Here is a 22,828-nt window from a genome sequence, read left to right as displayed (position 1 = left end):
CACGGTTGTAGAGACCGATAAGAAGACTTCCAAAGAGGTAGGAGGGTCGATGACCCCTAAAGCCCCGACAGAGCCTCGACAAGCAGACTCTCGAAGAACAGAGTCTAAGTCCTCGAAGGGAGCACTGGCGCGGAAAATCTCGACGGTCACAGCTGCGCCCAAGGAAAAACTACCCAGCGGATCCTTCGAAGAGGATTCCCAGGCGGCGAACACTGGCGAAAAGCCACGGTCGTCGAAGCACGTCCCCGAAAAGGAACGTTCGACTTCGAAAGAGTTGGCCCGAAGATGGCTTCGGAGCCTACTAAAGACCCAAAGTCCATCGCAACATCGAAATTTACGACGAAGAGCGCAGCCGGATCGTTCGCCGCCGAACAGGCCGCCGAAATGGAGAGGAAGAAAAGACGGCTCGAGCCCTAAATGGATAACATCCTGAAATGAAAATTTGCAAAGCGCGGTAGCTGCCCTGAGGCGTCCTAGCGCTAAAATGGGTGGTGCTTTCGGATAAAGCTGCTAACAGAAGGTTTTATTGAGATTTCTTAAAAAGGAAGGTTTTTAGGTGTTTGCGGAATAGGAGAAGTTTGGGCTCGGATCTCAGACAGAGCGGGTGAGAGTTCCACAATTTGGCCGCGTTGTAGGAAAATGACCAGCCCCCGTATCTTGATCTCTTGATCCTAGGGACTGTAGCGAGGAAGGAGTGTGCCGAGCGGAGCTGTTTGGTGGGGTGGTAGGGGGTGATCAAGGAGTGGTTAATGACGGCACCTGTTTTCCAAAAAGCTTGGTGGGAGATAGAGGGTCTTAAAATCAATTCTCTCCCTGACAGGAAGCCAATGGAGGTTTCTCAGACTGGGCTTGGCTGAAAAACGGCGGGGGAGCTGAAGCAGAGTTTGGGCAGCAAAGTTTTGTATTATCTGGAGCTTTTGTAAGGTGTTTTGGGGGGCTCCTAGGTAGAGGTAAAATCAAGGCGGGACTGGATTAGAATGAGTCTATGTGTAACACTTTAAACTCATGCGGTCTGTAACGTCCTACTTGTGAAAAAGAGAAGTGAGTGCTAGTGAAAATAAAATTGGGTGAGCACTCACTTCTCTTTTTCACAAGCACTGCAAATCAGTCACCTCTTTATCTTTTAACTGATATCACTGATATCTAAACCTCACTGGTCACTACCAGGTTCCCTGGGGGTTATGAGATCTGACCCTCCACATTTACCGGTAGTGGTCCGAGTAGATGGTTAACAGGAATCCCAAATGATGATGGGCGGTTCCGTGTGGTGACTGATGGATATCCTGATAGGTCACAGGACACTCTTCTTTTTTCTTATTAAGTAGGACGTTACTGACAGCATAAGCTTAATGTGCTACACATACTCTCATTCTAGACCCATTGACACTTTTGTGACTTCTATTACTATTAAGGGAACGTGTCTGTGCGTGGTCTTTAAACTCCCTTAGGCCTTCCCTCACTGTTTTGTTATTATTGGGACTGGATTAGGCCTTGAACTACGGTCTGTCTTGCCCCAAAAGGCAGGAGAGGGAGGATCTTCCGGAGAAGCCTGATAAGCCCGAAGCAGGTGGCTGATAGTTTAGCTGCTTCACAGTTAAAGCGGAGTGATTTATCCAGCCAGACGCCGAGGCTCTTTTTAGTGTCCTTGTGTGTAGGGGGAGGGCCAAGGCAGGCGGGCCAGAGTGAGTGTATCGAAGGGGCCGGGGAGCTACCGAGGAGCATTAGCTCTGTCTTGTCTCCATTCCATTTGAGGCAGGAGGAGGTCATCCAGTTGTTGACTTCTTCTAGACAGTCCCTCCGGTTGACCTGTGCTTTGTGAGTATCTAGATGGTTGAGGGATACCACTAGCTGAGTGTCGTCGGCGTATGTGATGATCTTTATCCCGAATGGACGGACTATCTCAGCTAGTGGACTCATGTAAACATTAAATAGCGTCGGGCTCAAAGAGAAGCCCTGCGGCACCCCACAGCGCAGGGGTTTGCTGGAGGAGATGGTATCGCCCTCAAAGACTTGAAAGGACCGGTCGTCCAGAAAAGATTTGAGCCTGACGATTGCAGTCCCTGAGACTCCCAAACTGAGGAGTCGATGCAATAGAATTCTGTTGTTCACCGTGTCAAAGGCGGCGCTTAGATCGAGGAGGATGACTGCCACCGATCCAAGATCCCCCTGGCTTCTTACGTCACTGCAACTAGGGCGGTTTCGGTCCCGTGCAGGGGACGGAAGCCCGTCTGAGAGGGTTCGAGTAGATGGTTGATCTCGAGAAACTCAGTCAAGACCTTGTTGACATGCTTCTCCACGATTTTACTCATCCAGGGGAGCAGGGAGATGGGGCGATAGTTACTGGAGTTGTTGGGGTCTAGATTTTTATTTTTTTTAGAAGCGCCCTGACCATTGCTCATTTCTAAGGAGGTGGAACAGTGCCTGTGGAAAGAGAGGCATTGAGCAGGTCCAGGGTGATGGGGAGGATACTATAGGCGGCAGAGAACAGGGTACTTGAGTGTTAGAGGGGTGTCACCCAGGATTTGATAGAGACAAGGGGGTGCAGTCAGAATCACTATCAGTGAGGGGAAATGAGATGTAAATCTTTTTAATTTTTTGGAAAAAGAATTCTGCCAGATCGTTACAGCGAATTTTTAAGTTATGGTCGGGGGGGGTGGGGGTTTGAGGGAGCTTAGTGAGGCTTTTTACATTCTGATAGATTTCTTTTTGCTTGGATGAGGCTGCACTGATTTTTTCTGTGTAAAAAGATGATTGTGGGGTTTTGATCTCATTTTTATAGGACCTTATTGCTTCCCGGTAGATGTATTTACTTGACTGGGAGTAGTCTAATCGCCACTTCCTTTCTAGTTTTTTGCACTGTCGTTTCAACTCCCGGAGTTCAGGGGAGTACCAGGGTGCAGTTTTTGAATTTCGCTTAGACTTAATACAGCGTATAGGAAGTATAGAGTCCAGTGAGTCCTTCAACGAAAGAAGGAGTTTGACGAAAAAATGAAGAGATTCAACATCCCGTCGAAGCAAAGCAGGGTGGTCGTGGAAATAGAAGAGAAGGAGGACTTCGCGGCCGAAGAGCCGCTGAACAGTCCCGAGGCCCAGGAACACCTGAATAAAGAAGCCTCATACTACGATGAGGAGGGGGAAGACAATCAGCGGACGACCCTCGGATCAGCATCCTCTGGGACACAGGACCTGGAGTTGCAGGACCTCGACACCGAGAGCCCAGAAGAGGCCGTGGACACGTACCCTTCGAGGCCTTCGCCGCCAGATGACCTTGGGGTCTACAATATGGTCATCAAGAACGCGGCAACAGCTTTTGGAGTACAGCTAGACTAGGAGAAACCGAAAGCAGACTTCCTCCTCGAGACCCTGCTCCCCACGCAGACGAGGAGCCAGTACCTCCCTATGCTTGAGTGTCATGGCCTAGGGGAAGGAGGCGTTCAAGGAACCAGCGACATGCAGGTCCGTCACCCCTAGGACGTAGAAGAAATATAAACTCTGCCAAGAACACTCCATACATCAGGGGATCCGTTACGGCAGACTCCATTATTGCGGCGAACGCCCGGAACAGGGCTATTGTCCCAACGACTTCAGGGCCACCTCAAGACAAGGAAAGCAAGAGGATGGACCTAACTGGGAGAAAGATAGAAAGGAACGCTGCAATGCACTGGGGCATGGCAAACTCAAACGCCCTGCTGAACAGGCACCAGTACCAGATCCTGGACGAGATCAGACAGCTGCTGCAGCACCTACCAGTTGAGTACCAGCAAAGAGATGCACACCTGGTGGAGGAGGGAAAGAACGTGGCATATGCCTGCCTCAGAACTGCCTTGGATGGAGCAGACACGTCCAGCAGGCTGATGATGTTGGGTGTCACTGAGAGAAGACAGGCTTGGCTCAGACTTTCGGGCTTCAAGCCAGAGGTACAGCACAACATTCTTAGCACCCCTTTCAACGGGGAGACACATTTTGGGGCGCCGGTGGATGAAAAGCTCACCCAGCTGAAAAAGGAAAATGAAACGGAAAGGTCCATGGGGCCTTTGCAATTCAGAGGAACAAAGAGAGGTACCCTGTTGCGGAGACCGAACGGAAGGGGGGGGTAACCAACCGGGAACGTCACACCAGACATTCCAACAGTCACAGCATGGCGACAACCAAACACAGCAAGGGCACCAGAAACAACACTGGCACCAACAACAGAGAGACCAGTCCTTTCGGGGGAGAGGGAATGGACGAGGACAAAACAAAAGAGGGGGCCAACAACCAGCCTCTAAGTGACTCCGTCACGAGATCAGTGCCCACCCGCGCAAAGCATCCCAGGGTGGAGCACAAAAAGACCGTCTCAGGGTTACACGGAACACACATCGCAGAACATGTAAAACCAGTAGGAGGCAGGTTAAGTCGTTTCTTCCAGGAGTGGAAAAGGATAACCACAGACAAATGGATACTCAACATCATACAGTTCGGATACTGCATACAACTGGAAAAGACACCGCCAAATAGAAAGCCAAAAAGGAGGGCGCAGTCAGGAAAAGAAAGCTAGAGCTACTTCAAAGGACCTCCTGGAAAAGGAGGCCATCGAGCCAGTACCATACCAAGAGAGGAACAAGGGAGTTTACTTCACATACTTCCTCGTGCCAAAGGTGGACGAAACAATGAGGCCCATCCTAGAACTAAGGTTCCTGAACAAGTTCATAAAGACACAGAAATTCAAGATGACGTCCTTACAGGAGGTCATTCCTCAGATAAGGGACGGAGATTTCATGGCCACCATAGACCTCAAAGATGCTTACCTGCACATTCCTATGAACAGGCAGCACAATCACCTACTGAGATTTACAATAAACAAAGACCACTACCAGTTCACAGCCCTAGCGTTCGGACTAAAATCCGCACTAAGGGTCTTCACCAAGTGCCTTGCAGCAGTGGCAGCGCACATAAGACGGGAAGGGATCCATGTATACCATTACCTGGACGACTGGCTAATAAAGGCAAGCTCACACAGAACATGCAAGGAGCGCGCACAACGCGTGACGAATACGCTGATGGACCTGGGATTCTCCATCCACTGGGGAAAATCCTCTATGGAACCAGAGCAAGTAAAAATCTTCCTGGGAGCACAGATCAACACCATACAGAGCAAGGTGTTCCCCAGCGACAAGAGGACCGTGGCACTACTGAAGGAGACGCGCCTCTACCAGAAGGGGCGAGCTCTGACAGTGAGGACAGCGAGCAAGGTCATGGACATGATGGCCTTGTGCACACATTTGATACCAAACGTACGCCTCCACATGAGACCATTCCAGGAATGGCTGCAAGAACAATGGCCATGAGCTACAGGAAGTTGGGAAGATCTAGTGGTTGTAACGCACGCAGTGCAGGAGGAGATGTTGTGGTGGAGCAAAAAGAACATGACAGAAGGGAAGCCTCTAACACCACCGACCCCAACGGTGACCATCACAACAGACTCATCCCAGAAGGGATGGGGAACACACATGAGCAAGCTCGGGGTGAAGCGACTGTGGACTCCAGCGGATGCGGTCAAACACATCAACTACCTGGAACTAAAGACCGTGTTCCTCGCCCTGAAAGCCTTCCAGACGAAACTGTACAACCAAAGAGTGCCGATCCAAACAGACAACAAAACGACAATGTTCTACATAAACAAACAGGGAGGAACACAATCAGCTCCGCTATCAAACCTAGCACAGAAGATATGGAGATGGGCCATCCCACTGAAAATCGACCTGTTAGCCATCCACCTACCAGGGAAGGACAATGTGGAAGCAGACTAGCTCAGCAGACAGACTTCGTTATCCCACGAGTGGGAGATCAATACGCAGGAAACACAAAAGCTATTCAAAAGGTGGGGAAAGCCGTCAATAGACCTATTTGCACACTTGAATGCAAAATGCCAAAGCTTCGCGTCCAGGCAACCAGGGGAAGGATCCCTGGGGAATGCCCTATGGCTAAGTTGGTCGAAAACATTTGCCTACGCTTTTCCCCCCGATACCACTGATACACTGAGTACTCAACAAGTGCAGAGCCAGCAGCATGACTCTGATCCTGGTGGCACCACAGTGGGCCAGGCAGACCTGGTAGTCACAGATAATGGAAATGGCACAAGGTGCCCTCCACAAATTCGGGAAAAGAAAGGACCTACTCTCAATGCAAAACTGAGAAGTATTACACCCAGAGCCTGAGAGCCTCAGCCTGGCGGCATGGCTCCTGAAGACTTAGAGTTTGCGCACCTGTGGTTACCTGAGAGCACCCTGCGGGTACTACGACAGGCAAGGAGACCTAGCACACGAAGGTGCTATGTGGCGAAGTGGAAAAGGTTCACACAATGGTGCAGCAAGAAGAAGCTACACAAAAAGATGACAAGAGAATCAACGGTGCTAAGGTATCTCACGCACCTGCTGAAGGAAGGACTAAGCTCATCCTCGCTGAGCGTACACCTGGCAGCAATGGTGGCCTACACAAGAGGTGAAACAGGGAAGAGTTTCTTTACATCACAGATAGTAAAGAGATTCCTGGAAGGGCGAAAAGAATCGCACCTCCAAAGAGGATGCCGCCACCGGCATGGAACCTTAATTTAGTCCTAACAGAACTCATGAAAGCGCCTTTTGAACCCATCCATAAGGCCTCTCTACAAAGGCTAACAATGAAGACCGCTTTCTTGGTGGCAATCACCTCACTGCTCAGGGTGAGCGAAGTACAGGCGCTAACACTACAAGAACCCTACATCCTGATACACAATGATAGGGTGGTGATGAGAACGGACCCACACTTTATGCCTAAGGTGGTGTCGATGTTCCATATCAACCACAACTACTACAACATCTACCTGACCAATATAAGGCGCAGGCAAACGACCTTATACAAGAAGGCAAGTTAATTTCAAATGCCTCAATCAAGTGTGCACTTGGTGTAGCAGACACTGCATCTAGGGCTGTAAACACTAGTGTCCTACTTAGACAGCATTCGTGGCTACGCATTTCAGGATTTAAGCAGCAAGTGCAAACTACCATCTTAAATCTGCCATTTAACCAACATCAATTGTTTGGACCAGAGGTAGACACAGCACATGAGAAAATGAAAAAAGATGCAGATACTGCCAAATCTAAGGGGTCTTTGCAGTCCACACAAGCTAGAGGCTCCTTTCGTCGCTCCTTCTATAGAGGGGGCTCCAAGCAAACTGGAACAGACAATACCGCTTCTTTCAAGTCCAATACACAAACATCCTCTAGTAAAGAATATGTTAGAGGAGGATATAGAGGCAACAACAAGGGAAGAGGTCGGGGTAACAACAGTAATCAAACCGCTTCCACCACAAAACAGTAACTTCCCTCTGCTCCCCCAACAGCATTCCACTCCTGTGGGTGGCAGATTAACACAGTTCCTACATGTCCGGAATTCCACCACAACAGACAGGTGGGTAAGACAAATTATACAGTATGGCTACTGCCTCGTACTTACAGCTACCCCTCCACACATACCACCCAGCCAGCGTCCAATGTCTGCAGAACACCTTACTCTGCTCAAACAAGAAGTCCTATCACTTCTTTAAAAGGACGTAATAGAAATAGATCCTTTATGACATCAAGGAACAGGGGTTTACTCGCTGTACTTTCTAATACCCAAAAAGGACTGGACACTAAGACTAATTCTTGACCTCAGGCCCCTCAATCATTATATACAATCAGATCATTTTCATATGATCACTTTACAACAAGTGCTCCCATTGCTGCAACAGGGCGATTTCCTTACAACACTAGATCTAAAGGACTCCTACTTCCACATTCCTATACATCCTTCTCACAGGAAGTATCTAATGTTTGCATTGGAAGGACCGCATTATCAATTCAATGTCTTCCATTCGGGGTAGCAACTGCACCAAGAGTATTCACAAAGTGCCTAGCAGTAGTAGCAGCACATCTCAGAAGACAACAGATACATGTCTTCCCTTATCTAGACGATTGGCTCATAAAAGCCAAGTCATTCAATCAGTGTGTCCAACCCACACATCAAACAATTCAAACATTGTACGACTTCGGGTTCACGGTCATCTACACCAAGTAGCACCTACAGCCCTCTCATGTACATCAGTATTTAGGGGCTACAATAAACACGTCTACAGCTCTAGCGTATCCCAGTCCAGCAAGGATTCAGAGCATTGAAGCCTTAGTCACAAAGTTCCAACATCAACTCTTTCTCCAAGCCAGAGTGTTCATGACACTAATAGGCATGATGGCATCTTCATTGTACCATATGCAAGACTGCAGATGCGTCCGTTACAGGAATGTCTAGCACAACAGTGGAATCAGGCTCAAGGGCAACTAACAGACCTGGTGTTGGTAGACCGCCGCACACATCGCTCTCTGCAGTGGTGGAACACCAAAAACTTGACAAAGGGGCGGCCATTTCTCGAACCTATTCCGCAAATAGTACTCACAGCAGACGCATCTCTCACAGAATGGGGAGCCCATCTCCTACATCATACATCATACAACTCCAGGGCAATGGGCCATTCAACAAAGATCGTTCCATATCAATGATCAATGATCTAGAGCTGCTAGCAATATTCTTAGCACTCAAAACATTCCAAGTACAAAACAAAGCTGTCTTTATCTGGATGGACAACATGAAAGCTATGTACTATATACAAAAACAGGGGGGCACACACTCTCTACAGCTGTCCCAGCTTGTACAGAACATTTGGAGTTGGGCCATTCCACAAAACATATATCTGCTAGCAGAACACCTTCCAGGAGTTCACAATCAGATAGCAGATCTGTTGAGTCGACGACACAACAAATTCACGAATGGGAACTACATCCGCAAGTTCTTCAACCATTCTTTCTCAGGTGGTGCCATCCAGACATAGATCTGCTCGCCACACACAAAAACGCAAAAAGCTCAACCTTCGCCACCACGTTTCCACAACCGCTGTCGAAGGGCAATGCGATATGGATGACCTGGTCAGGTAGATTTGCGTACGCTTTTCTGCCACTACCACTAATACCACTAATAGTGCGCAAAATTCGGCAACAGTCGCTCAAACTAATTTTAGTTGCTCCCACATGGGCACCCCAACCGTGGTATACAACTCTGCTAGAACTATCCCTAGTGCCACACCAAAAACTACGTCTGACACCATCCCTGCTAACGCAGAACCATGGAGACATCAGACATCCAGACACAAATCAACTGAAATCTGGCGATCTGGCTCCTGAAGTCTAAGAGTTTGGTTATCTTAACCTACCACCAGACTGTATGAACATCATTAAAGAGTCCAGGAGACCTACTACTAGAGCTTGCTATGCTGCTAAATGGAAGAGATTTGCCATTTATTGCAACTATAACCAAATTGATCCCCTGGATGCTTCTATCCAAAATATCATTTGATACCTTCTACATTTACAAAGATGTAACTTGGCATATTTATCTATACGCCTACATCTTGCAGCAATTGCAGCATATTTACAAAATGGACAACATCTGTCTCTTTTTAAAGTGCCTGCTATTAAAGCATTTATGGAAGGATTAAAAAGAATCATTCCCCAGGTTACCACCCTCTCCAGTGTGGAACTTAAATGTTGTTCTTACAAGGCTCATGGGACCACCTTTTGAACCTCTACACAAATGTGAACTGCAATTCCTCACATGGAAAACCGCTTTCCTTATTGCTATTACCTCTTAGGAGAGTAAGTAAGATACAGGCTTTCACTATACAAGAACCATTCTTACAATTACACCGTAACAAGGTGGTTCTAATAACTAATCCTAAATTCCTTCCAAAAGTCATTACTCCTTTTCATTTAAACCCAAACTGTAGAGTTCTGTGTTTTTCCAAAACCCTGACTCTGTAGCAGAAAGAGCTCTACACACACTAGACGTTAAAAGAGCTCTTCTTTATTATATAGATAGGACCAAATCTTTTCGTAAAACAAAGCAATTGTTTGTATTTTTCTCTCCACCACATAAAGGCAACCCCATCTCTAAAGGTGGATTGTAAAATGTATACAAATATGGTATCAAAAAGCAAAACGTACATTAACAGTTCCTCCTAGAGCGCACTCCACATGCAAACTAGGAGCCTCTATGGCTTTCTTAGGGAACATCCCCCTAGAAGACTTCTGCAAGGCAGCAACCTGGTCTACAACACACCTTCACTAAACACTACTGTGTTGATGTGCAAGCCAAGCAGCAAGCTGCAGTAGGCCAAGCTGTTCTAAAAACTCTTTCAAACTACTGCAACAGATACAGGTGACTACCGCTAGGGGAGACACTGCTGCACAATCGATGCAAAGTGTAGAATCTGCAGCTCATATGCCTCAAAGGGAAAATGCTACTTACCAGCATGCATCTGTTCTTGGCATGTAGAGCTGCAGAGTACTACACGCCCTCCTGCCTCCCCGGGACCTGTATCTTTTCCAGTTTTATCTTAATTAGATACACACACATGGACATCCTTTCTTTACTTCTCGTAACTCCATTACTTCCCATTATGACGAAAAACAATCTAAGGATGGAGCCGATGACCATGTGCACTATCGTCCAAGGGAGGAGTCACCTATCTCGTGACTACAAAAGACTTCTTCCAAGACGACAACAACATGCAATCATCCGAACCCAACACCAGGTAGCGATATAATGCAAAGTGTAGTACTCTGAAGCTCTACATGCCAAAAACAGATGCATACTGGTAAGTAGCATTTTCCTTCTTAGTTTGTCTGCTGTTTCCCTGCCTTCATCCTTCAGAGTAGCTCTTACTTGAAAGTCCTTAATTCATTAACCCCCAGTGAAACATTATTAGTCGTCTTTTGGTACGACTTCACTCTGAGAGATTCAAATTGTTCCATTAGGACTACTTCGTACATGTCTATTCTCAACCCTCTTCCTTTCTTCATATGGGAAATGTCTTCCCCAGCACTCTAAAGGAAACCATTCATGCCCAGTGGACTTCCCCAATTCGCCCGCCTCAGATAGAGGACAGTCATGTGGCTTATGGCAGCTTTTTCTAATTTGTTTTCTTACATTTGGAGGTTCCCTCCTCATCGGTTGCTTCTCATCCTTATGATCTTCTGTTCGGTACATATGCCCAGGTTTTATTAATCCTGTTTGTTCGGGGGGGGCACATTCCTATAGGTGACTCCAGTGACCTCTGATGTATGGATCACATGGAAACATGTGGCTCCTCTTTAGCTAATGATTTGAAAAATACACTTCTTAACAGACTTTCTTTGGCAATTGAATACCCGTATGACTTTTTTGTAAGTAAAGAGTGGATAATCAAATCTATTCTTTTCACACGTCTCCATATTCTGTTACGCTGTTATATTTATATAGCAAAACACACAAGATGATGGACGGAATGTTGCAAAATGGCAAAACAATCACCCCCATTCACAGATCTGGGTTTAATCCATCGCTATTTTGCTCACCAAGCCACTCCAGTTCAGACATGGCCATATGCAAATCAGTCTTGACCCTGTGCCTCATGGGAACAGTCCAGGCCTGATCTGTTGACTGGGTGTGAGTGTTTTTTTGGTACAGATGCTCCGTCCATCACCATCCCCTTTAAAGTTCGCTAGAAGTTGGCAGGGTATGCTCAGACGTGAGTCCCTTGCTCACTTTGCCACTGGATTCAAGCAAGCCGGGCTGAAGACGGCTGAAATGCCAGAAACTGGTCCTCGGAAGCTTGTTTCCTGTCCAGGGAAGGCTTGGCTTGGCAGTTCGGGCTGGACTGTTCCCATGAGGCACAGGGTCAGACTGAATTGCATATGGCCATGTCTGAACTGGGGTGGCAGAGTGGGCTAAAGAACGGTGATGGATTAAACCCAGATCTGTTGACTGGGTGTGAGTGTTTGTTTGGTTTAGATGCTCCGTCCATCTCCACCCCCTTTTGTTATATTTATATAGACCAGCTGGGTAAAAGTTCAGGGATCCTTGTGGCAAGTGTAGATGGCATCTCCCAAAGGACGAGCTGAGACCTAATGTCTGGCCCAGGACAGAAGTGGTCCTGTGGTCTAACACTGAGTGGGTTTGCGGGTTCCCATTCCAAACGCCAGACTCTGTAGGTTTTGTAGAACACCTACACCGGTTATCATTCTGAGGTGCATGGACCCCACAAAGATGATAAATGGATTGCAGGTACTTTGCAACTTGACCCCATCTTTGTATTCCCTTGGTTCCTGAGGTTAAGAACTTTATGGGCAAGCAGACGTCTCCAGGTTTATACAAGAACTTGGGAACAGAACTTATAATTGGCCCTGTCTGACTCTCCCCTATGTTTTGGCATTTGAAGTGATGGGAATGTGGTGAGGAGTGTTCATAAGGAAGAGCTTTGTTTTAAGAGTGCACATGTTTGATAGTGAATATGCAGCTCACTGAGCAGTTACTCTTGAGCGACTTTGGCAATCTACACTTCCCCCTGATCTTGAGAATAAACTTCCACGCTTATTTGTGTTTCATAATAAGAAGTGATGACTTAGTGAATATTAGCTGAAAGTTATGCTTGTTTTTACAGATGGATTCTTTACATCATGTTATACATGCCGCAGGAAGATACGATTCAATTGCAGGGAATCCTTTGTATGAACCTCAGCACATCGATGTAAGTAGGAAAGGTTTTATTAATGGCCAATATCTTTGCCGTTCTGGATTATTCTTACATGGAACAGCCCTATTTCCTTCGGTAAATCAATGTTAGTTGCAACACAATGGACAATCCTGTTGAAGTAACAATATAAGATACTCTCTCTGCATCTAGCCTGACGCAACAAATCTTAAACTCTCGTCCTTCTAAAACAAAAAAAAATCAATGCTGATGTAATATTAAGAAGGGTTGTAGCTGTGTATGCAGTTTTGTTTAAAAACCAGTTGCCTATGTAAGCATTGTTTCTTTCCAGATGATGATCATGTTCTGATAGACTTGTTGCCGCTGATTCCTCCTGTTTTGAATATTCTCCAGGCATTAGACTGGATCCAGAAAGTTTTCAGCCGTAACTTGGACGCCGGTAGATGGCGGAGTGCAGCTCCACGCTGGAAATGACTTGCAGGGCCTATTCGGTCGCCACTACCGCGCTCTGAAAGATCCTTACTTTCCATGCCACCAGATGTGGATCTGCAGCTTCCTCTTCTCTCTCAAAGACATTTAACTCAAATATTTTGATTCTTTCTTTCCGTGCCACCAGATGCGGATCTGCAGCTCCCTCTTCTCTCTCAGACATTTAACTCAAATATTTTGTTAAAAAATTCAGTACACAGGGACTATCACAAACAAAGGTCTTTAGCAGATCCTTATAAGATGTTCTTTCGGTGCCTGGGGTAGAGTCATGACTATAAGGTCTGCAGCCACTGCGCGTTGATGAATCCAAAGGCCATCTGATACTGCAAGGTGAAACCCTACATCGCAAGGCAGAAGAAGACCACGCATCGTGACTGGTCCAAGTCTAGAGCCAACCCGAACGTTCGGTTCCAGTCAATCAATCAGGGAATTGTAAGCATGGTACTCACCCAAGACGGTCTCAAGGAGGGGTGTGGGTGTCATAGATCAGTCTAGCCGAAGAGCCAGGTCTTGAGGGTTCAGGGAGGGAGCTTGTCTGTCTGCCGGTAGCTCGTTCCAGGTCTTGGCTGCAATGTGGGAGAAGGATCTTCCACCTGCTCTGTTTCTGTGAATGAGTGGTGTTTCGGCCAGTGCGGGGTTGGAGGATCACAGGTTTCTTTTGGGTATGTGGAAGTTGACTCTGTCGTTGAGGTATTTGGGTCCGTTGTTATGTAGGACTTGTAGGCGTGGTTGAGGATTTTGAAAGTGACTCTTTTCTCCACGGGGAGCCAGTGAAGTTTTCGTAGGTGCTGGGTGATGAGTTTGTGCCGGGGGAGGCAGAGGATGAGTCTGGCAGCTGTCTTCTGTATTGTCTAGAGTTTGTGGATTAGGGACTTGTTGATGCCGGCGTAGTGAGTTTCTGTAGTCCAGTCTGCTGGTGATGGGTGACGGTCTTCCTTGACAGGGGGGCGGGGGGAATCCACTTGAAGGTCTTGCGGAGGATGCAGAGTGTGTTGAAGCAGCTCGAGGTGACGGCGTTGACCTGGCAGTTGATGGTGAGTGATGAGTCGAGTATGATGCAGAGGTTCTTGGCGTAGTTTGAAGGGGCGGGTGGGCTTCCAAGGGTGGTCAGCCACCATGTGCTGTCCAATGCTCAGGGGGTGGTGCCTAGGATGAGGACTTCTGTCTTCTCTGCCTTGAGCTTCAGGCCGCTTTGGTCATCCAGACTGTGACGTCTTGCATTCCTTCCTGGAAGTTGTGTTTGGCGGTGGTGGCGTCTTTGGTAAGGGAGAGTATGAGCTAGGAGTCGTCAGCGTAAGATCCGATGGTTGCGAGTGGCGCCATTTCGATGTTGAATAGTGTCGGTCACCATGATGACCCTGTGGGATTCTGCAGGTGATTTTCGTGGGGTCGTAGAGGAAGGGTGGTAGTCTGATTCTTTTGCTTTATCCGGTGAGGAATGATCAGATCCAGTCCAGGGCTGTTCCTTGTATGCCTGCATTGTGTAGTCTGCTGACTAGTGTGCGGTGGGAGACTGTGCCGAAGGCTGATGATAGGTTGAGTAGGATGAGGGCTGCGGAGTGGCCTTGGTCCAGGAGGGTGCAGAAGTCATCTGTGTCAGCGAGTAGGGCAGTCTCTGTGCTATGGTTGCTTCGGAATCTGGTTTGGGATGGGTTGAGGACGGCATTTTCTTCGATGAATCGTGTCCGCTCCCTGATGACTGTTTTTTCTGCAACTTTGGCTGTGAAGGGGAGGAGCGAGATGGCCCGATAGTTTTTGAGGTTGGTGGGGGTCAGCTGTGGGCTTCTTGAGCAGGGGTCTGACTTCTGCGCGCTTCCAGTCATCTGGAAAGGTTCCTGTTTTGAAGGTGATGTTGATGGTGCGTTGTGGTTTTGGAGCTATGGCGGCAGTGGCTTTGTGGTTGATGTGAGGGGGGCAGGGGTCGTTGGGGCCCGCGAGTGGATTCCTTTCATGGTTGAGGCGTTGTCTTCGGTCATGATCGGTGTTCAGTTGTAGATGGTGGGCCGGTCGGTGTCCCTGGTGGGCGGAGGGCCTTCTGTGAGGTCTGGAGGGTGGTCGACAAAGTTATTGTAGAGGTTCTTGATTTTGAGCTGGAGGTAGGTTCCAAGCTTATTGCAGCAGTCTTGGGATGGGATGATGTCTGTGGCTTCGCTGCGTGGGTTGATAAATTCCTGAATGACGCTGAAAAGTTCCTTGGTGTTCTTGTAGGTGGTGTGGTTTTCGGCTGTCTTGGTGTTTCTCCAGTTATTCTCCAGGCGTCAGCAGGTGCGCCTGGTTTCTTGGAGAGTGGTGGTGACCAGGCAGCTTTCCTGGGGTGTTGTCTGCTGGTGTTGTGTAGCATGGCGAGCTAGTCTGCGCAGTTGGTGATCTTGGTGTGGAGTTCTGTGTCTGCTATGTGTGCGTCGGATGACAAGGTGTGGTTGTTTTGGGTGAGGGTGGTGTTGAGTTGCTCATCGGTGAGCTTGCTCCAGTTCCTTCGTGGTGGGCGTGGGGCTGGTTTGGGTGCCATGGGTTTGTCGATGGCGAAGTGTACACAGTGGTGGTCGGTCCATGGTGGTTGTGTTGTGGGCTGAAGTGGACACTGTTTCCTGCCACGAAGATGGGGTCGATAGTGTGTCCTGGAAGTGCAGGTGTTCGGCGTAGGGGAGGGTTTTGCTGGAGGTGGTGAGACAGAGGGTGCTCCTGTGGGCGATGATGAGGCCCCCACTGGTGCGGTCTTTCCTCTGAATCTTGTATCCGCCCGGGATGACGGTGTTGATGTCGGGGTGGAGTATGCGTTGGTCCAGGTCTCTGTGAAGAATGCAATGGCAGGTGAGAGGGAGTCGAGTAGATCCCAGATTTCCACGGCGTGTTTGTGTACGAAGCGTATGTTGAGGAGGATGCATTTTAGTGTGTCGCTGGTGTTGGTAGTGTTGGAGTCCGCGGTGGTGGAGACGGTTTTTCGGCAGCGAAGGTATGAGAACTGGCAATGGGTAGTGTTCGGTGAGGCCTGGATGCATTCCCTGTGGCTTCCGGGGTTGAGTGCGAAGAGGTTGGAGGCGTTGTAGCGATGGATGGTCTGAGTTTCAGGGTTCCTGGCGCTGGCCGTGGTCGGGTTGTGGACGGGCGCAGACTGGCTGCCTTTGGCGTGCCTGCTGCGCGCCGCCGCGGGAGGCATTTTATAGGGAGGTGGGAGGGAGGCACAGCTGGGAGGGGGTAGTGGGAAAAACGTCAGAGGGGGACCGCGGGGGTAGCGGCGGCGGGTGGGGGAGCGGGAAACAGGGAAAAACAGTAAGGGCACAGAATGAGTACGAAACAGGAAAAACAGGCAGAGACCAACAGCAGGAAACCAATGAGCAGGCAATAAACAGTCAACAAGTGGGACAGAACTGGGAGGCAGCCTGGGCTCGAACCCCTACCTGGGCAGAGGCACGGCACGTCAGACCAGAGCTACGGGGAGAGAGCAGTTCCCTGGCCTAGGTCAGAGGTCCCAGTCTCGCTCCTGAAGTTAACAAAGCCGTTCTAGAGATCAGTCTTAGTTGAGATATAAATTGTCTGATAAGTCTAAATTAAAACCTACGAAATCAAAGCTTGTATTGCACCACTCTCATTCACTGGAGAAGGTGAAGGGGGCTGCACCAAGTCTCTGTCTCGCTCCTAGTGTCAGTCGACTTTGAAGCTTATCCGGCAATTGGTTCCAGCACAATCCAAGCTTCCAGGGCTAAACAGAGTAAAAGGTTCTGCAGGGCCATGATCAGGCTCGTTGGACCTTTGTCGAATCCTTCTGGTGCACCTTCGGGCCCCAGGAACCAAGACGCCTAATATCTGGGGTGCTGCCTGCCGATTTAGCCTTGGTGACAGGTGGAGCCTCTGAGCCCGTCACAGCGCCTCCGATGCCAGCCCTGCATTCAGCGTCGCAGTCCAAGCCAGTTCCTGTAACTTGAACACCTGGGCCGAATCCATTGTCGCTGGACAAAAAGATACCTATATTAATCCCTGGTACTTTGGAGTCGACCACTGTTGAGGAGCATCTTCCCTCTCTTGATCGGCTTCAACCACAAGGCAAAACACACTACACTCCCTTTTCGAGATAGACTCAGACAACAAATATGATGTGGGCAATGAGTTTGTTCAGTTCAATACTGAGACTAGTTAGTGCGACGACTTTCAGGAGGCAAGTGGTGTCCATACTTTACTTGAATCAGATCTTTCACCACCTGGCCCGGCCACAGAGGAATGCACTTCCATTCATATGGGGTTGCATAAGGCAATTTCAGTCCTTACCCAACGACAACCTTGGAGAGTAAAATGAATGTGTTGACTGAAGTACACCTGCCTGGATGAGCATCTAAATCTTCGAAGCCAGTGGTCCCTCATCTTTTGACTTCAGAGGACCCCCTCTTAATCATTGCTGGACCCTGGGACCCCATAGGAACCCGGGGATCCCCAGTCCGTGACCAGGAATGCCGTCCTAAGATTTTCGATGATTGAACCACAAAGCAGTTCACGTGAAATACAGTAACAAGTATTCATCAAATAAACGATGAAATATTTTATTTAATTCGCAAACAAATATAAAGAATCTTAATTTCAATAGGAAGGTTGGAGCATTTCTAAATGTTATTGAGGCCATTCATTGTCCATACTGTATTCTGTTTGATGCACATGCACTGCGCCCACAAATCAATCTGAGGATATTAGGTTAACTTTTAGGCTCCAATTTCAAATTTCTTCACACTGAATATTTTAGAATTTTTTATTGTACATTTTGCTTCTTTATATACGTTATTAGACTGTTAATGTAATATTTCATTTTGTAAGCAGTCATGGAGCCTTTGAGAAGGCTTTGTGGACCCCGACCACAGGTTAAGAACCACAGTTCTAAGCCCCTCCTTCTTTTTAATGGGGGTACTAAGCCATTCCTTGTTGGGAGCCTCAGTCCAGCCTTGCTCTTGGATCCCATTCAACAGGCAAATAGGAGCTGCTATTCTCTTGACCCGAGTTACACTGCACTCCTGTCTCAACACCTGTTTCCCGAATGTTTGGTTGTGCTGGTGTCCACAAGCAGATCTTAACCCAACACTTCCAGCCCCCACTACCACCTAGTAGGGAATCCAAGCGAGTAGAGACATTTGGGAAGCAAGATTTTTCTTCCAGCAGCCTGGCTCTCTGTTCAGTGAATGCCAGCTGTCTTCTGTGACACTGCATCTATGCCCTTTAGGAATCCCTAGCTCAAGTCCTCCGTGGTGTCCCTGAGGATCTTTGACCTGCCATGCCCAGGCCACCAGGACTGTTGGTATGCGGATCACAATTTGTTGTGGCTTCGACACCACTGATTCCATCAAGTCAGCCATTGGCACCAGTGTTACCATTTGCCGTTACACTTGGGGGTCACTGGTTTTGCATGTGACATCCAGTTGTCCATCATGGACTTACCGTTCCATGGGACTCGCCTGTTCAGGGATATTGCAACCTCAGCTCTCAAGTGGTTCAAGGAGCGCAGGTTTACGGCTCACTCTATAGGCCTATCTGCCCCCCTGGCTAACCGCACAAGACCTACCGCTCCTTTCACAGCTCCAGCAGAGGTGCTCCAGCAGTTTCACTTTCGCAACAGTGGTACCCACGGTTGCCAAGTTCAACAGGTCACTCAGGCGCCAGCTGCCCCTGCAGCCCCACATGCCAAACCCTTTTATTGTGCTCTTCACAGATTACAGCCTCTCAGTGGGAAGCAGGATCTAAAGATTCTTGCCAGGTTGACATGCCATAAAATCAGACAGATATGTCCTGCAAATTGTTTGGAAGGGCTACACCCTCCCCTTCCTTTCAGCACTGCAGCACTATACACCATCTCCCCAACGGTTGATGGAGGAACATTTTCCATTTTGCAGCAGAAAGCGCAAGCCCTTTTGGCAAAGGGGGATATCAAGAGCGTGCCTGTGCCGAAAAGTGTTTCTGGTTGTTCTTCCCGCTACTTACGGGTGCCCAAGAAGGACGGAGGCCTTCATCCTATATTTGACCTGCACCCTGCCAATGCCTTCTTCCTGGAGGAGAAATTAAAACTTTTCATCTTGCCCAGATCTTGTCTGCCCTGGAGACTGGATGGTAGCGTGACATGGACAGGACAGGAGCATTTTCAGTTTTCTGTGCTCTCCTTTGGTCTCACCAGTGCCCTTCGGGTGCACGTGAAAGTGATGGCAGCACATCATTGGAGGTCAGGGCTGCCAGTTTTCCCCTATCTTAATTACTATTAAAAGTCAGCTTGATCCAGCCAGTAATCAACCACCTCTAGACTGCGCTGAGCCTTCTTCATCTTTGGGGTTGACTATCAGGGTGCCGAAGTCACACCGGCTCCTGGGATGCTCCACTCATCAGAGCTATTCTAAACATGGTTTGCTTTTGTGCTTTTCCCTGGGAAAGAGTCCTGGACATTCAGGCTATGATCTTGATCTTTCAGTGTACATCCTGAATTTCAGTGAGGTAGACTCTGAAGCTGCTGAGATTGATGGCCGACTGCACGCTACTGGTTGAACATGCCAGGTGGCATGTGCAGGCTCTGCAGTAGGACCTGAAGTCTCAGTGGGCCTAACATCAAGGAGACCTCCCCAACCACGTCTATATCTTGGGGGAGACTACGAAAGACCTGTAGTGGTGGTAACTGGCACACTGTTGGGTCCGAGGCAGGAACCCCTCTACATCACCTAGAGCTGATATTTGTGACTTATGCTTTACTTCTAGGTTGGGGGAGCCACCAGGGAAAGGCGGATATGAAAGGCCCCTGGTCTCCGGCAGAGTCCCGGCTTCATATCAACCTATTAGAGCTGAATCCTCTTGGTGCTAAAGGCCTACCTTCGGTCCATTAAAGGGAGACCGGCACAGGTGCTCACACACCACTGTCATGTGATACTGCAACAAGCAGGGCGGGGGGTGGTCCCAGACCCTGTGGCAGGAGCCTTGCATCTCTGGAAGTGGCTAGACCACCAAGGAATTTGCCTGGTGTTGATTCACCTGGCAGGATCGTTAATGCCAGGTTGGACAAGCTCAGCCGTCGACTTAAAGATCGATCTATTCGTCATCGCTGATAATGCACAATGTACGCACTTCTGCGTGTTAGAGTTTCCAAGGCATCTCTTGCTCTGAGCCGCATTCCACCTTAAATGGAACGCAGGACTCCTGTAGGCCTTTCTGCATATACCACTCCTGCCCTGATTTCTCAAGAAGATCAGGACGGAAGGGGCTCAAGTCTTCGTAGTGACCACTAACTTGCCCTGCCCACACAATGCATCCCAGAGCACATCTTAGAAAATATACATATACCAAATGTATGTGCACTTTTATTTTTTAAAAGCCACATTACAAACAGCCCATAAAAGGCAACTTGAGCCATTTTTCACCTTTTTGCATTTAAAAAAAATTGTACTTGTATAAATCTGTCATTCCTACTCAAAGTAGTTTCTGCTTTCCTTATTGGGCTATTACCCTCCCATATGTTGTGTCTACTGTGCATCCATCAAATTTAGACAAACATCTGGATACTCAGAAACCAATGCATGTAGTGTTGTAATACATTGACAGCATGCAATAGAAAGGATTGGATCACCGTCTCTTTGTGGGATATACGGGAAAAAACAGAGGTCAAACTCCCAATTTTTGTTTTAGGCTATCTTCTGCTCCAACATATGCTATGGCCAATTTAGATCCACCGTAGGGCATTTAATGCCCATTCCACCAGGGCCATAACTGCTTACACAGCTCTTTCCGGAGAGGTCATAGTTGCCAAACTCTGATGGACAGCTACATGGTCGTACTTCCATAATTTTGCCCACTGTCCAAGATGTCATTTTACAGTGAAATAACAACACATTATGCTCATGACAACTTTCCATTCGTAAGGCCTGCTTTGTCTATAGAGCATATTTATCGAGTATTGGGGTATCTTTCATAGATTCACATGCCTGAATCATTCCCCGTCACTGAGGCGGGAGTCCCACTGTAAATACAAAATTAGTGCCATAAGTAAATGATAGTAGTAGGCTAAAAGAAAAAAGCCTGAGGCCTAAATCTTAGTAGCCTATCTACATCATTATAGTAAAAGAACCAAAAGTCAGCTCTAACCAATCAGCTACCAGCACCCGCTAGAACACTCTCAGCCGAGGCAGTTCTCCTCAGATTTTCTTAGCACAAAACTTTTCAGAGACAGGATTACAGTAAGATTTCTCCGCTTCTGCCTTCGCATCTCCTAGAAACTTACGTCGAGGATAATGACTATGAGAACGAAGACGATGAGGGACCTTTTGGCACAGCTCACCATCCTTCTGAGCTCCACATCAAGTGTCAGGATGACGACGACGACTAGGATTACCAAGAAGAATATTATTAGGAGGAACTTATGGTACCGCACCATAGATTTCTTCGTAGAGAGTCTCGCCAGCGTGAAATTAGTCACCTCCCTCCTACGCTCATACCGGTTCTCCAGGCCATGCTGGCGGAGAACCGGCAGAGGTTTTCCCCCCACAACAGGCTGTTCCAGAAATTCCACGCCTACCAACTGTGGTTCCTGATCCATTAACTCAGTCTGAGGTTCCTGTTACTCCGGCTCAGCCTTCAAGCCCTCCTGAACATGTACAGCATGACACTACCTCCTCTGAAGATGAGGTTCAAGAGGGCGAATTGCCTGATAATACTCGCAAAAGAGATCCATGGGACGAGTATATTATACCAATGCCTTCTCCACATCTCCCTCTACCTTCCGATTCTCCCCCTGAGGATATCGGGGGCTTTCGTAATTTAATGCAGCGCGGCTGTTAGATTCCAATTGCCTGTTACTGTCGAACAGACAGAATGGTTCTTACATGATTTCAAGGAAGAGTCCAGGAAGATCCTGTACCAATCATAGACTACATCTGGACTGAAGGAGTTAAAATCATGAAGACTCCTGCATCCATTCCAGCAGGGCTTCCTCGATTAGAAAAGAAATACTGTGCCCCTGCTAACAGCCCATCTTGTCTGATTGGCCATCCACAATCAGATTCTGTAATTTCGCAGGCCGCTCAACAGCGATCTCAAAATCCTGCAACGCCTATCACTACACCGCCTGACAAGGAAGGACGTCGTCTGGACATTATAGGCAAAAAAAATTCTACCATGGCAGCAGCCTCTATTAGAGCAGCTAATTCTCTAGCAATAATCGGCCGTCATGACCGCCAAATGTGGTCGGACATGGCTGGTCTCATGAACCTCATTCCTGAAGACCGCAGGCAGGAAGCAAGAAAAATGTTGTTGGAAGGAGAACGTGCCACATCTGAGACTATAGATTGCACATAGGACATTGTGAATATCAACTTTCATCAACTTGCCGGTGCAGCAGTGTTTAGACTTCAAGGTTGGCTCAAAGCCACCACTTTCAGACCTGAAGTGGAAACAAAGATTTTAGACATGGCCTATGACGGAGAATCGTTGTTTGGTAAACACATTGATGAAGCCCTCTTAGCTATCAAGACTGACACGGATACAACTAGATTGTTAGATGCTCTTCAATACAGGCGCGCATCTTTTAGAGGCGCGAGAGGACGTGGTTTTTCAGCAAGAGGAGGATACCAAAACCAACAAAACAGGCAGTACCAATCCCAGTATAGACAGCCTTACAACCAGTCATCATACTGGCAATCCACTGCAGCTGGTTTCTCCCGTCAAGGTGGTCGAAAGCGATCACAAAATGAAAGCATAGACACTTACAGGAAACAGTGATCTCCACAGGGCGCCAACCAAATTACCCTCCATACCCGT

General features: G+C 48.1%; 1 protein-coding gene across 1 annotated transcript in view; it reads left to right on the top strand.

The window, feature by feature from the left end:
* The window catches only part of LOC147748316 (pre-B-cell leukemia transcription factor 1-like), a 380,397-nt gene that overhangs the window by 312,946 nt on the left and 44,623 nt on the right, over window positions 1-22,828 (top strand). Inside the window, exon 8 of the mRNA XM_086960153.1 lies at window positions 12,527-12,613. Coding sequence (XP_086816279.1) covers window positions 12,527-12,613 — 87 coding nt within the window. The remainder of the gene's footprint in view (window positions 1-12,526; window positions 12,614-22,828) is intronic.

The sequence above is a fragment of the Lissotriton vulgaris genome, chromosome 1_1 (assembly GCF_964263255.1).
Source record: "Lissotriton vulgaris chromosome 1_1, aLisVul1.2, whole genome shotgun sequence".
Classification (NCBI taxonomy): Eukaryota; Metazoa; Chordata; class Amphibia; order Caudata; family Salamandridae; genus Lissotriton; species Lissotriton vulgaris.
The sequence above is the reverse complement of the archived record's forward strand: the minus strand, read 5'-3'. Positions and strand labels throughout refer to the sequence as shown.